The 14,729-nt window shown below is 40.4% G+C and overlaps 1 protein-coding gene across 5 annotated transcripts in view; it reads left to right on the forward strand.

Annotated features, from left to right (window-relative positions):
* The window catches only part of MAPK10 (mitogen-activated protein kinase 10), a 565,285-nt gene extending 553,159 nt beyond the window's left edge, over window positions 1–12,126 (forward strand). For 2 of the 5 annotated variants that reach the window (XM_019525840.1, XM_019525842.1), the window contains exon 14: window positions 11,754–12,126. In XM_019525840.1, coding sequence (XP_019381385.1) covers window positions 11,754–11,896 — 143 coding nt within the window. In that variant the 3' untranslated portion in view covers window positions 11,897–12,126. Of the gene's footprint in view, window positions 1–11,748 lie in introns of all 5 variants that reach the window. The other 3 variants (XM_019525845.1, XM_019525843.1, XM_019525844.1) reach the window with 2 other exon arrangements.
* Window positions 12,127–14,729: the final 2,603 nt, after the last annotated feature.

The following is a 14,729-nucleotide window of genomic DNA, read 5'->3' on the forward strand; positions in this document are numbered from 1 at the left end:
CACATTCTCATTAAAAAATTAGGGGACTGTGGTGTTGACACCTACACAGTCAAATGGGTCACTAACTGTGTGGAGGGCTGCACCCAGAGAGTGGTGGTGGATGGGTCATTTTTGACCTGGAGGGATGTGGGCAGTGGGGTTCTGCAGGGCTCGGTCCTCAGGCTCACACTGTTCAACATCTTCATCATTGACTTGGACGAGGGGGTATAAAGCACCTTGTTCAAATTCACAGATGACACTAAGATGTGGGGAGAAGTGGGCATGCTAGAAGGGAGGAATAGGCTGCAATTGGACCAGATAGGTTACAGGGGTGGGTGGATGAGAACAGAATGGGTTTCAATACTGACATGTACAAGGTACTGCACCTGGGGAGGAAGAACCAGCACCATACCTACAGGCTGGGGAACTCCCTTCTCATCAGCAAAGAGGCAGAAAAGCATCTTGGAGTCATTATTGATGCCAAAATGAACATGGGCCAACAGTGTGGGGACGCGGTCAGGAAGGCCAACCACACGTTGTCATGCATCCACAGATGCATCTCAAGCAGGTCCAACGAGGTGATCCTCCTCCTCTATGCGACACTGGTCAGGCCACAGCTGGAGTACTGCATCCAGTTCTGGGCGCCGCACTTCAGAAGGGATGTGGACAGCATGGAGAGGGTCCAGAGGAGGACCACTTGCATGATCAGGGTGCAGCAGGGCAGGTCCTATGAGGAGAGGCTAAGGGACCTGAACCTGTTGAACCTCCACAGAAGAAGGCTGAGGGGGATCTAGTGGCCATTTACAAATTAATCAGACAGGACCAGCAGGCATTGGGGGAGTCCCTGTTCCCCTGAGCACTCCCAGGAGTGACAAGAAGTAACGGTCACAAGCTGGCAGAGGGTAGATTTAGACTGATATCAGGAGGTGCTACTTCCGTGTCAGGGCGGCTAAGATCTGGAACCAACTTCCAAGAGAAGTGGTGCTGGCTCCTAACCTGGGGGTCTTTAAGAGGAGGCTAGACTTTGCTGGGGTCGTTTGACCCCAGTACTCTTTCCTGCCATGGCAGGGGGTTGGACTTGATGATCTACTCAGGTCCCTTCTGACCCTAGAAACTATGAAACTAAGAAGGGATAATGGGACTAAATTCTCATTGTTTATAAAAGAAAATGATTCTATTGAAGTCCATACAGTTACATCCTTAGCACAATTACACCCTTAGCACAGAATTTTGCATCAGTAAGTCACCAAAATTGTACTATGTGAGTATCAAATAGTCAGGCGTATTACTACAATGTATCTTTTCAGTAATGTTAGAATAACCTATGTTCGATGTTGGTGGAGCTTGAGTACGAAAACAATTTAAAGCAACTATATTTTCAAATCAGGATCCCTGAAATGTCTTCACAAAAAGCTCACCAGCAACATGAATACAAACAGTGCCTGTGTACACAAATGGGTGCCTCTGAAGACTTTAATTTTGTAGGCAAACAAGATGCCCAGATTTGATTATTTTGTTCCTGTTAGAAAGCCTGTCAGCATGGAACACCCTCCAAACCATTCTTACCTCAAAGTATCATTATTAAATGTAATGTCCACTCCTGGATGATTTGTGTCTAACTGACAGGTACTTACTTTTGTTTACTCTTGTATTTACTGTTAACATTGAGCATGTTCACCTCATTATACCAATGGCTAAATAAACTAACCTTTGATGACACTGTGATTGCACATTACTTAGCAACAGGACTAGGAAGAGCATGACAAAAGTGTGATAAGTTAATGCAGTACTGATTTGGCAATACTAGGGATTTAATAGTGTACCCTCATAATATTTTGCTGAAGATGGTATGAAAGGCAATCCCATGTGTTCCTGCAAAGTACAATATATGTAGGTTTGACTTGTGGAATTATGGTACCATTACTGAACAATAAATCTGAAGGGCTGACGGGTGCTTGAATAAATCCATGTTTCTTCACATATCTGCTGTAGAGCAGTGCTTGCATACTGATTTAGATGTAAATAATACCAGACTTACTGGTTTGGGGAAATAATATGTAAAGCCTAGCTAAGGACTATCGTTACATAAAGAAAATTTAACTCTTTCCCTATTCCAGTTCTCTGTGAAAGGTTATATTTTTTGTTGCTTTTTGTTACTGTGAAAGGTGTTTTAAAATTATTTATTTACAACCAATTTTTAGCACAGGGAAATGTAATCTTTTTTATATGTTCTTCCTTTACCATTTTCCTTTCAATTACATTTTTCATTTTTAGCCTCAAGCAATTATAGCAACTCTTTTTAAAACTGACTTGAGGAAAAATGTTTTCTGAAAGAATATATTCCCTAGTTTCCATATGTTTTTAGGCTTCAGATGGTGATTTCCCCCCAATTTAATGTAAATAAGAAATAAATGCATTGGCTGCTGACATAAAGAGAAAGCAGAAAGAGAGCAGATGAGGGTGGAAAGCATGGGGAGAGTGGAAAGGAGAATATTTCTACTCTTTTTTTTTTAAATTTAGTACTGTTGCTGTGATGGTCCAAGAAATATGTGAGATTATGCAAAATTACCCACCAGAATTCTTGCCTCTTTTTTTAATGTACAAATCAAACACTACACGAGCTGAAGATTGAATGACAGCATTTGCCAAAGAAAATAGCCTTCATAGAGTAGTGCTTGGTAAAAATTAGCCAGGTTAGACCACACAGTGTATAGTCAATGATTAGGGTCCAACAGTTGGTGTTTCCTAGGAAAGCTTATAGTGAACAAAAGCTGTGTGTCCTCTGGGTCCACTTAACAAATCAGCATATTTCCCTTGACTTAGCACTGGCTAAGGATCCAGGCCTATGAATTCGTTCAGTTCATGTAAGTAGTGATTTAAGAAGGAGGATTACTTCAAGCTACTGGCAGGTGTTAAAATATGAAACTCAAATCTACATGGATTCTGTCACCTTTGGTGCATGTGGTAAGCTAATCACTTTGTAGAAGGCTGGCACAAGATGTGTGCATCAAGTAAGTCCTATTTTTATATTTTTGTAGCGTAGCATGTGGAAATACTTTTAGTTTACAATAAGACTGGGGTTCCTTTGCTGAAGAATTGATGCACTGAGTTCCAGATTTCTCAGGCCTCAATTCTTCATTCCAGGACAGATCCATTGATGTATATGGGATGTATAAGGCCCCTGGTGCTTGTAGATCGACACAGATAGCCACTGGTATCTCTTAGTGCCTCAAAATCATGTTATTTTTTTTTTGGAAATGCAACTTTAACAATGAAATACTGTATATAGATATAAAGTCCATGACACATGTTGCATTTAAGACATAATTAACAGGTTAATCATGCCTTATGTAGTAACTTGGCCAAACATTAAAGTCAATTTAAGGCATGATAATACAGTTAATAAGCTACAAAGTTATTTCATGTATAATGTGGAACAACTTTGTGGTTTGTTTGTATTATGCCTTAAATTAAATGTGTGGCTGGGTGGGGTTGGCCCAGGATGGATCCTGACATTTAGCTGAATATCAGGATCCAGTATGGGATAGCTCCAGGGCACAGGAAACAGGTGTCCTGGCAGATTGATTCTAGGGTCCCTGGGTACTGGGACCTTTAAAACCCCATGTGCCACTAAGATGGATTCTAACTCAGGGGTTTTAACTCAGCCCCATCTCACAGGGACCCAAGGATCAGGCTGCCATAGTCTGATTCTAGCTTACTGGTGCACAGGGACCCTGGAATTGGGTTGTGGCAACTGAGAGCCAGAGCCTGTACTCTCCACAGCTGGGTGGCACATAGGGTTTTAAAAGTCCCAGTGCACTCAGGGATTCGACTACAGCAGCCTGATCATGGGGTCCCCATGCCTGAGGCAAAGTTAAAAACTCAGCTGGGATTTTCATAATCAGCTGATTGTGGGCTGGCATCAGGGATCTGCCAGGGGCCATTTTCAGATCCCAGTTGGGTCCCTGGCCCCCAGGTGATTATTGACACCTGGGTTTATTCTGCCGGTGCAGGGAGAATCTGGGATCACAACAAGCAGAGCACAATAGGCCCTAATCCCATCCCAAAATCGCATGTCCTGCAATGTACACAGTTGCGATTGTTGGGATTGCAGGTTATGGCGCCTTGAACTGTCAGGAACCTAATATAAATGTGGAATTTTCTCTAGTCCCAGAGGCTTCTCTGGCTTGGGCACATTGAAAGTCAAAAACATTATCTTTATGCATAAATTTGCAATCAGTCACAGGTTGCAGGCTTACTTTTTTAAACAGTCTTCCCCTGGCTGTGCTTTGGGATCAGTAAGCACTTCTGTCCTACAAATATATCCAGATGTTTTGTATATCACTGAAATGTTTGTATTTCAGAAAAAAACCTACTTGCATTGTGTTTCCCTAGCAGACAGTTTATACCTGGGGACTGTTTGGCTGCTTTGCCATGATCTTTCTCGAAGAACATACACTGCTCAGAAATGGCTGGAGGGTGACTGACAAATACAAGTAGTCTGTTTCTCTCTCTCTCTCTCTCTCAGAAAAAAAAAGATAGTTTCCTACCTTTCAATGATTTTGTTCCTTTCTCATAAGGAAATCTTCTGACTCTGTCAACCAGTAAATAAGCTGCTATGCTTATGGCCAGCTGAGTCATGGCCAGCTAAGAGTCTCAAGCCTGTGCTGAAGATGAGTAGACCTTTTCGCCCAGCTTGTACCCAGTTTGGCCAGGTGTATTTTTGCTGTAGCTGAAACCTAGCTCAAAAATTAGAAGTGGAAATTGTTTATTTGTTTATTGGGGTCTAAAAATTGTAATTCCAAAACACCTTCAATAATGTGCATACCCATGATTCTGGTACATGGGTAGGTGTATGTACAGAATATTCACTGCCTTCGGCCCAACAGTGTTTGTCTCCCCTTTAACACACCTGTGACTAATCTGTGGTACCACTGAGGCTGGAGCAGAGAACCAGCTCCCCAGCTGTACCCAGCTCCCAGACAGTCTCTCCTTTCTGCTAGAAATTTAGCAGTGCGAAGAACTTGGCCTTTGAGATTCAGTTTTAATTTGGTTCTAAGATGTAGCAGTATACTTTTGTTTGTGTGGAAAAAAACATGTTTTCCTTTGCAAAATCAGCAGCAATTGCATTTGCAGATGCTTGTTTCCCTGTATGAATATGGGGTTTTCTGAGTATGAGGAGATTTGTTTATAGCTTAGAGTGTGTAGGCTTAGTGTAAATGTTGACCCTATTTTTTTTTCCTTTGGGGAATTCATTTCTTTGCACCAGGCTGGCTCTACACTGAGATCTTCCCACCCTCCCTCCTAATATTTAAAAAATTCCCTCTTCCCATCCTTTGGCTTGTACACTTGAAGTATTTAGCCATTAACTCAGCACCAAAGTTGTTAAGCAATTTCATGAGGTGTGAGCTAGCCAATTCATTTTCTTTATTGGAGTCCTTGCCACACTTCCTGTTTTGCATCATCTACGTCCTCAGTTCAATCTTTCTTTCCAGTAAATGAAGATGATTACATTAATGAGAGAGAGCTCTCCAGAAGACCTTAGGCTAGCAGTCTTTCTTTTCTCCCTCTTTGCAATAAAGTTCACCTGCCAAACAGTTCAGGATTAGTACTCCTTGGAAACTGTAGGTAGGGCATCTTTACACATGCTCTGGGGTAGAAGGGCATTTTAGTTAGAAGGGCTCTAGAGTGCCACTCTAAATAAACCTGCCGCAGCATTTCTTGAATTCAGTGTCCGATGCTCCAAAATGGCGGCAGGGGTGCTATAACTAAAACTCATCTGACAAGCTTTAGTTAAAGCGCCCCGCCGCCATTTTCAAATATATGATGCGGAGCCTGCTACATCATTACAATCCAGCAGATTCAATCAAGTCTGCTCTGACAGGTATCCTGCACATGTATAGGCACCTGGACTATGAGGCAGTTGAGTCCTGACTATAAGGCAGTTTCCCTGGGGAATTATGGTATCATGAACCCTGGAAGCTCACATTCCCCAGCAGCGGGGACCAGATGGAAAGGGTGCCCGAAAATGGTAATTTAAAAATTATTATTATCATAATCTTTGGTGATGGGTGGCCCGATGCTAAAAGTTAGCCCAGTGCTGCCAGGAGTCTAGGTACGGTGCTGCCCAGCAGCCAGACAAACATGCTGTTCAGGAGTACAGTAAACAAATTTGAAGGGGACCAGGCAGGTCCTCAAATTGTTTTTTTTACAGGAATTCACTTTACATCCAATGGGTTAAGTGACACTTTTTAACTTTGACAAATGAATTCATTCTGATTTTTTTAAAAAAAATATGTAGTTGGATTTTTTCCTGCCTGCGGTCTGCATCCCTCCCAACACACTGAAGCTACAACTGAGGGAGGGAAACCCAGCTCATAAGGTGTCTTGTGTTCTTTTTTTCTTCTAGTAACAAAAACCACATAAATGTCACTTACATTGCTGTGAAGCAAAGCCCTTTCTGCTCAGTCTGTGGCTTGCATTTCTTCTTAATCTTCTCCTCTCTTTACATTAAATTTCTTCTGAAAATCCAAGCATGAAAAATATTTCTTGAAGTGCTGCAAGAGGGGACTCAAAGAGAATGGTTTTAATGTATTGAATAAGGGAATCCTTTGTAGGTTCAAGGCACAGCAGACTGTATCTCACTCAGGATAAACTAAAATAAAGCACGCCATTTTTAGTCATTCTCTTCCCCTTTCTTTTGTTACCTTAAATTCTATAGCTCTGTGAAAATCCTAGAATTTGGTGACTGCCTCTATAAGCTACAGTGAAAATGTTCTAAAGGTTTTCATGCCATGAAGCCTGAAATGGGTGATATGTTTTCCTGGTGCATTCTAAACACTGACCTTTGAGCTAAGCAGGGACAGGGGAATGTGAATTACAAGTAAGGAACTGTCACAGTATTTTCATTACTTCTTTAATTTGATGCCTACAACATACAGCAGGGATGATATTTTAAGATCTGAAGTTTGTGAATAAGATACTTCTATTCTTATACCCACAAGACTGTGGTGGTTACATTGTGCATACAGCTCAGCATGCCAATGAAAGAACTTCTTAAGTAGAAAACTACAAAGATTCTTAACCAAAATGTGTTTCCATCCAACAAAACCTGAATGGTTATGTAAACAAATCTTAATCTATTCACTAATGATTAACATGGTGATTGGTCCACAGGCTTAGTAGTTCTGCTCTTCACTTCATAACACTATTAATATAGTGATAATAGGTGCTAGTTATATTGATGCTTGTTTGATTTGAGTTTTTGTGCAGAGATGGAGAAGTGACCGGGCAGATCTGATTTTCCCTTCATGCAAAAGATCAGTTTGTAAACAGAGGCTTACATTTAGGATTTTCTCTATCCCTGTGAGCAGAAACAATAGTTGCTGTTTGTGTATGCGTGTGTGTGTGATCTCACTGTGAATGAAGGCAAAAGGAAACTTTTAATACTCTTGCCTATGATATGCTTATACACTCAGAAAACAATGATGCTTAAGTCTAATAGACTTTGATGTCTTCTTAGACTCAGGGCTAAAAAAAAAGCAATTTCTGCTGGTAACCTTGTATCAGTTCTTTTCTTGCATCCTGTTCTATGGCTTCACATTCATATGTAAAAGAAAAGAAGAAAGGGTCAAATAGACGCTTCCAGTGGTGGCTGAAGGAATTTGAAGTCCACTCATTTCTAGACAGCTATGCAGCTCACTAGAAGGAAACAATTGGGAAACAACATTGGAGAAATCACTGTCTGGTTATAAACAGAATCTCTGGCTATGGAATGACACAGAGCCTCCAGCATGAAGTGCTCATATTCTAGGCTGCAGCTTCATAGAGCTATCCAGCAAGGACAGAAGACAATCAGATCTAGACAAACTGTGGTGCAAATTTAACATCTGCACCTGCTACAAACTTCCAGATCACACAGTTTGCTGTAATACTCATAGGACCACCATTGGTTTTGTACCTTGGAGGCAGCTGCTGTCCCTGTCAGTCATAGCACATTGTGTGACATCAGCTGTTAACACGTCCAGATCTATGTTTTGCTCATAAATAAAGGGCTGCATGAAATGTTGTGTTTTGCAGGTGGGGATTGTTTTAGTTTTGTGTTTGGGGTACAAGCAATGTTTCACAATCACATTAGGAAACAGAAATTTGAGAATGAATATAAGGATGTAGTAGTGTTGGAGTGTTGTAGCCATGATGGTCCAGGATGTGGATGATAGGTAAGGAGTTTTTTGGGTTATATTTAATTGAACCATCTATATGGTTGGGAGGGCTCTTTGACAAGCTTTCTGATGTCAAGTAACATTCCTCAGGCCTAGAGAAGGAGACACCGTCTGAACTAAATAGCAGAAAGAAGAATCCATGTAAATACAGTCTCCTTGGAGAGGAAGAGGAGGGTTTTGAGCTTGAAGTGAAGAGGTCTGAACAGGTAGTATGATAGACTAGGCAGCTAGCTAATGGAACAGTGAAACTATTCAAGAAGGGAGAGGAAATTTATTACCTGTAAAAATGCAGGGTGATTAGTAGCAGTGTTAGTTAGGTTGTAATGAGCCATAAAACCACTATATGTATTCTGTTGAAACTTGAACTCAGTGCTCAGTGAGTGCATCTATACAAGATGATTTACTGTGCATTAGCCTAGCCTAGCACAGTAAAGCATCAGTGTCATTTAGTGTACATTAAATTTGTCTGATGTGTCATTTGCTAGTATTAATACATACAAGTACTAGAAAAATGGCACCAGTCTCCACAAGGTGAGAGCTGTCCCATTTCTGAGTGCAGTTGCCTCCCAGGTACACAGATGTCTCCAGTAGTGCAAAACGTGGCTGAGAAAAGGATATATGGCTGAGACAGTTGCAGCTTCTCCAATATAATTATTTATAATTATTTACTTGATATTCATGCATATGTTTTGTTTTGGAATTCTGAAAATGTCTCCTCACCCCCTCCCCATTTATAATTTGATTGCCACAACCTAATTATGTGTTATTTTTTACAAGTTATTATTTTCAAATAGTGCTACATTTCTTCCCTCTTAAAAGATGAAAGATGTCATGTAATTAAGTTATTTGCACAGGGCATACCACCGATTTTTTTTATTCTTTTTTAATATAATACTTTTTTAAAATTTATTTTTAAGCACATTGAAGAAGAACAGATGTTTCCAGTGAACTAAAACACCTAGATATATCAACTGGAAATGCTGCAATTCATAAGAAGCTATCACTACGTATGAATAGATCAGATTGCCCTTTCTAAACTGAACGATCTTGCTGTTCCCTACATTAGATTTAGTTTGGTATCAGTTCCCTATCTCTGATACTTTGGAGAACTCCTGAAGGATCACCTTGTTTTATTCAACCTATTGTAAACAATTTTTGTTATTCCAAATTTGCCTTGCTCCTCCATTTCCTAAAAAAGTTAAGAAAATTATCCATACCCTTTGTTCTTCTTGTAAGCACAAAAACTGCTATTTTCTTTGCAGTTGTTTTTTCCCCTCACTGCGTGGGGGTACATGAGATGTTTACTAATTACAGTTGCCTAATTAACTGTGCAGTAAACATCTTGGCATCAAAGCATACACCCCATTTATGACAGAAAAAACAAATTTACTCTGCAGCTAATTTAACTAACTTATCCTGCTGTGGACTAAAAAAACTGTGTGCTCCAGCATGTTGACCCTGGGAGTCCCCTGGGAGCTGTGGCTGCTCCACCCTGGCTCCACAGGCTGTACCTGAATAAATTGCAGTTTGTTATTCTGGTGTTATTGCTCCTGGGTATGCTGTTTGAATGTGCACCTGGGAGCACTTAAACTGCAGAGCCATAAGCTGCAGAGCCATAAGTTCATTCAGGCACAATAATAGCAAGTGTAGATGTGTCCACCACTAACAAACATTGCATATATCCATTGCACCAGATCCTCTCATGGAAATTATCATCAGTGAAACTTGAATATAGCTATACACCAGACTCTATGATTACAGGAAAAAAATTAGAGACAGATGAACACATGTAGAAGTACATTTTACATTTTTCACTGAACAGCCACTTTCAGACATTGCTATTCTCATGCTCGAGGGAAAATTACAAAACACCTTCAAATGTTTGGGCTTCACAATTCAAGAAGGATGTGGAGACACTTGAGAGTCCAGAGGAGAGCCATTCACATAATCAGAGGACAGGATCATCAATTCCTGTAAAAAGGCCTTATGAAGAGAGGCTGAGAGTGATGGGACTCCAACCTAGAGAAGTGCAGGCTCATGGGTAACCTGGTGGCAGTCTATAAGTATATCAGGGGTGTGCATCAGGATCTGCAGGAATGTCTGCTCACCAGAGTACCCCAAGGGATGACAAGGTCCAATGCTCACAAACTCCTGCAAGACTGTTTTAGGTTGGACATAAGGAAAAATTTCTTTACTGTCTGAGCCCCCAAGGCCTGGAATAGGCTCCCTCCAGAGGTAGTGCAAGCACCTACTCTGGACTCCTTTAAGAAGAGTTTGGATGCTTATCCTTTGACCCTAGCTGACTTCCTGCCCTTGAGGCAGGGTGCTGGACTTGATACTCTCCCGAAGTCCCTTCCAGCCCTAATGTCTATGAAATTTATGTTGAGGTTGGGAACTAAGATTCAAAAGATCACTGGACACCAAGGACTGAACACTGATATTGACTTTGACTCCAGATAATCCTTTTTTATACAATAAATGGCCCACTTCTCTTTTGAAAGGTCTTGATCTTCCACTAAACATAGCATCACAGAATCATAGGAAAATATCACTAGCAGAAACCTAATGAGGTTATCTAATCCAGCCTGCTTGCTCAAAGCAGGCTCATCCCTTTCTAAACCATTCTTGTCAAGTGTCCAATCTGGTCTTGAAAGCTTCCAGGAATTGAGATTCCACAGTTTCTCTCGGTAGCCTGTTCCAAAGACTGGCCACTCTCATAGTCAGAAAGTTCCTCCTATTCCCCAAACTAAATTGCCTTTGCTGAAGCCATTGCTTCTTTCTGACCCTATGGTGACAGACAAAAGCCCATTTCCATTCTTTCTATAATTGCATTTTAGGTATTTGAAGACTGTTATCAAATACTGCCTCAATCTTCTCGCTGCCAGACTATATCACCCTAGATCTTTCAAACTTCCCCAAGGCTCCTAATCATTCTTATTGCTCTGATATGGATTCTTTCCAACTGTGCACATCCTTATTTAAGTGTGGGGTGCAAAACTGGATATGGTAAGGTCTCACCAGTGCTGAATAGAGTAGAAAAATAACTTCCCTTGATTTTTAAATGACATTCTGTTAATGCAAAAGCCAAAAGAGAGCTGTTCGGTGTTTTTAGCAACAAGAGCACACTTATGTGTGTTCTTGAAACATTGAGGTCCTTTTCTGCAGCGCTGCAGTTTAGGCAATCATTTCCCTGGTCTGCCTGTGTTCATGCAATAATCCCATCCCAAGGGCAGGACTTTGCATGTGTTGTTGAGTCTCATCAAGGTATCTTTTCTTGTGTGGTTTGCCCTGGGAATTTTTCCCTTATCCAGTTTCACAGCACTGCAGACTCCTTTTCATTTTTCATTTTGCCTCGTTTTTTCTCAGACCTGAAGAAGAAAGCATTTTATTATAAAGTCCTTTAGGTAACAGCTGGCTTATTTCCTATTGACCAACCACAGCTAAAAAGGTCCAAACACCTGTTGCCACAGAAAATGTGCTATTTGTTTTTAAGCTGCGGGGCATCCTTGGATTTCAGGTTTAATCACGTTGGTGTTCATTTTCTTAGCACAGGTGCAGCAGTGAACAGCAGCGAAAGTCTCCCTCCATCCTCCTCTGTCAACGACATTTCCTCCATGTCCACCGACCAGACCCTGGCATCTGATACTGACAGCAGCTTGGAAGCTTCTGCAGGACCCCTAGGTTGTTGCAGGTGACTAGCTGCCTGCCTGCGAAACCCAACATTCTTCAGAAGATGATATAATTTAGGAGGAAAATAACAAGAATTAAAAAGATGGAAAGGAAGAGAAATAAAATATAAAAGATTTAAATGAAACAATACTCTTTTCAGCCTGCTTCTCCTACAAAGTTATGTAATGCTCAAGTGTATATTTAACTTCTAGTTGCTCTGCTTTGGTCTTCTTCCAATGATGCTTACTGCAAGAAAAAAATGGAATTAAAGAAGCCTTTTTTTTCATAAAGTGTAAAATTAATGGCTGCAAAACCAGCAACCTGCAACTGTCCCTTTTTCACACTGGCATGACAAGGTGTGCAGTAGCCACTCAATATTTATGTGTGTGTATCTAACTTTATTTCCTCTCTGTTTTATCAACTTCTGCCTAACTAGACAGTTATAGATACACACACACTGTTCTCAGCCTACATACAGCACTTATACACAGAAACACAGAGGTAAGATCAACAGTATGTGCAGCTGTGTATCTATATACACATACTTTTATATGTACACAGTGTGCGCTCAACGGCCCATTTCATCTGATCTACATGCATACATCTGTAATATATTTCCAATATATAATCTGTTCCGTTTGTTCACTGATTAAGTTTAAATCTCGTAAGATTTGTAGAAGTGGGAATAACAAAATCAAGCTGAAGCTTCCTCAGACCCTTGAAGGTACAGCACTCAAATTTCAGCTGACATCTCTTAATTTTTAAAGAATGCCAATGTGTATGGAGAATGTATGCAATGGAGCTTCACAAGAACATGTGCTTTCATTTTGGGTACTGACATTTATTGCTTTGATTTTTAGAGGAGAGATGCCAAGACCAGGTTAAAAGGAAGCACTTCTGTCTTTGGGAGATGTTGAGGTTGAGGATGGAAGTGTTTCTCAATTAATTTAAGACTACAGGGATTTGCTTTAGCACAAAACTTCCCATAGTGATCATGATGCAGTGAGTTTTGTTTCTTAGCTTACAGATTGGCTAATGATTATCCACTAGAATGTGTGTATGTTTGTTTTAGAGAATAAAGGGAAGATGGATAGGATCAGTCATGTATGCATTTTTTATTAGGCCCTCAGCAAGTCGGTATGACAAAGAAAGCACATTTGCAGCCTATTCACTTCATCTAGGTTTTATTTATTAAATTTTTATTACTGAAATGGAATTGATTTTTTTTTAAATAATCTCCCATGCAGGAACTCCACTACTTGAAAAGCACTGACTCCTCTAACTGATTCCAGCTATTTTTGTTCCTTGTGATGTGTTATCTGATTCCCCCAAAATGCTTTAGAGCTAGGCTATACATACCACACCAGTAAAATGAATGACCAAACATTGACATATTTTAAAATTAAAGCAAAGTCTATTAACAGGTAGGAGGTGGGCTGAGAGCATAATAATCAGGGCCGTAGACAGCTTTGCATATTTTGAAGGTAATAAAGAGTAAATATCAATCGGATGTTGACAGATAAGAATAGTTGGAACTTGCCGGGTTGAGTCTGGAATTTTGAAAGTATATAACACCACTTCAGGTGGTGGTAAGTACAAAACAAAGTTTCCAGATGAAAATGCAAGGAGAGTTTTTAGGTGGAAGAAATGTAACTGACTGAGTGGGAATTTAGTCAGGATTCTGGGTTTTAGATATTTCCTTTTAACTAACTGTACCATGTAATGTGAAATTACATTGTTCATGATTTTATGCCTCCTGTAAATAATAGGAAGAGCTAATCTAAACAGGTTAGTTTACATTTGGATGGTTTGCGGCTCCCTTGAATATCATCTATTAATATTGGACGACTGACAAACCTGCAATACTTAAATTGGGAAAGCATATCTGAATATCAAGTGAGATTTTGTTCAAGCAATACAAATTCTCCTCAAGGAAGTAAAATTAGAATAAAGTTAAATAACTGTAATGTAATCCCAGAGTAGGTATCTTAGAGCAGTCTGCAAGTAAAAAATAATTTTCCCCAAGTATATTTTTGGTGGGTTTTTTTCCTCAATGAAATCTTATTTTCATATATTGAAAATAAAATCATGTAAAACACTTTCTAAACCTCAGAGCAGTAATTGTGAAAGCAATAACTATAAAACAGTGGAATAAAATACATTTAGCAATATTCTCTTAAAGCCATGAAACATCAAGTCCATGTTTAGCAATGTAACCCAAAGCCAATGCTTATGAAAGTTTTTAAAGACACAAAGGCAATAATACTGAGGGTGATTTCTTAGCAATAATAAATGGTTATCAGGTTCAGGTTTCAACTGTCATACATTAACAAAAGTAAAATGCAGAAAATTAGTATCTATTTTTTAACTCTCTGATGTGTACCATTTTGGGTATCATCTCAACCAGACACAGGATGAGCCTCTTGGACTGACAGATAATTAGATTCATGCAATTGCAAACACATTATAGATTTGGAGACTCAAATAGCGGTCATAGTGTTTTGTTGTTAATGTTAATTGCTAGAAAGGCGGAAGCAACTAGGCATTCAAGCAACAGAGTTATTTATGGCATAGAAGAGGGGTTGTCAACTGGGGGTACACATACCCTGGGAGTATGGGAGTACTTGAGAAGGCTGTAGCAGGTATACACAGGTGGGCGGGGACAGAGCACCGCCATGCATGATCCTGTGCTCTTGCCTCTCCTGGCCAGGAGCTGGGGGCAAGGGAAGCTTGCATGTGGTCATTGCCATTCCACGTTCAGCCATGCCAGTCTGCCACCCCCCCACCACTCTGCATTTGGCTGTGCTCCCCGCCCCTCCCCCCCCGGTGTCTGGCTACATGCCATCCCACCCCCTGCTC

This window comes from Gavialis gangeticus, unplaced genomic scaffold, assembly GCF_001723915.1.
Source record: "Gavialis gangeticus isolate Ggan-Ray unplaced genomic scaffold, GavGan_comp1, whole genome shotgun sequence".
Taxonomy (NCBI): domain Eukaryota; kingdom Metazoa; phylum Chordata; order Crocodylia; family Gavialidae; genus Gavialis; species Gavialis gangeticus.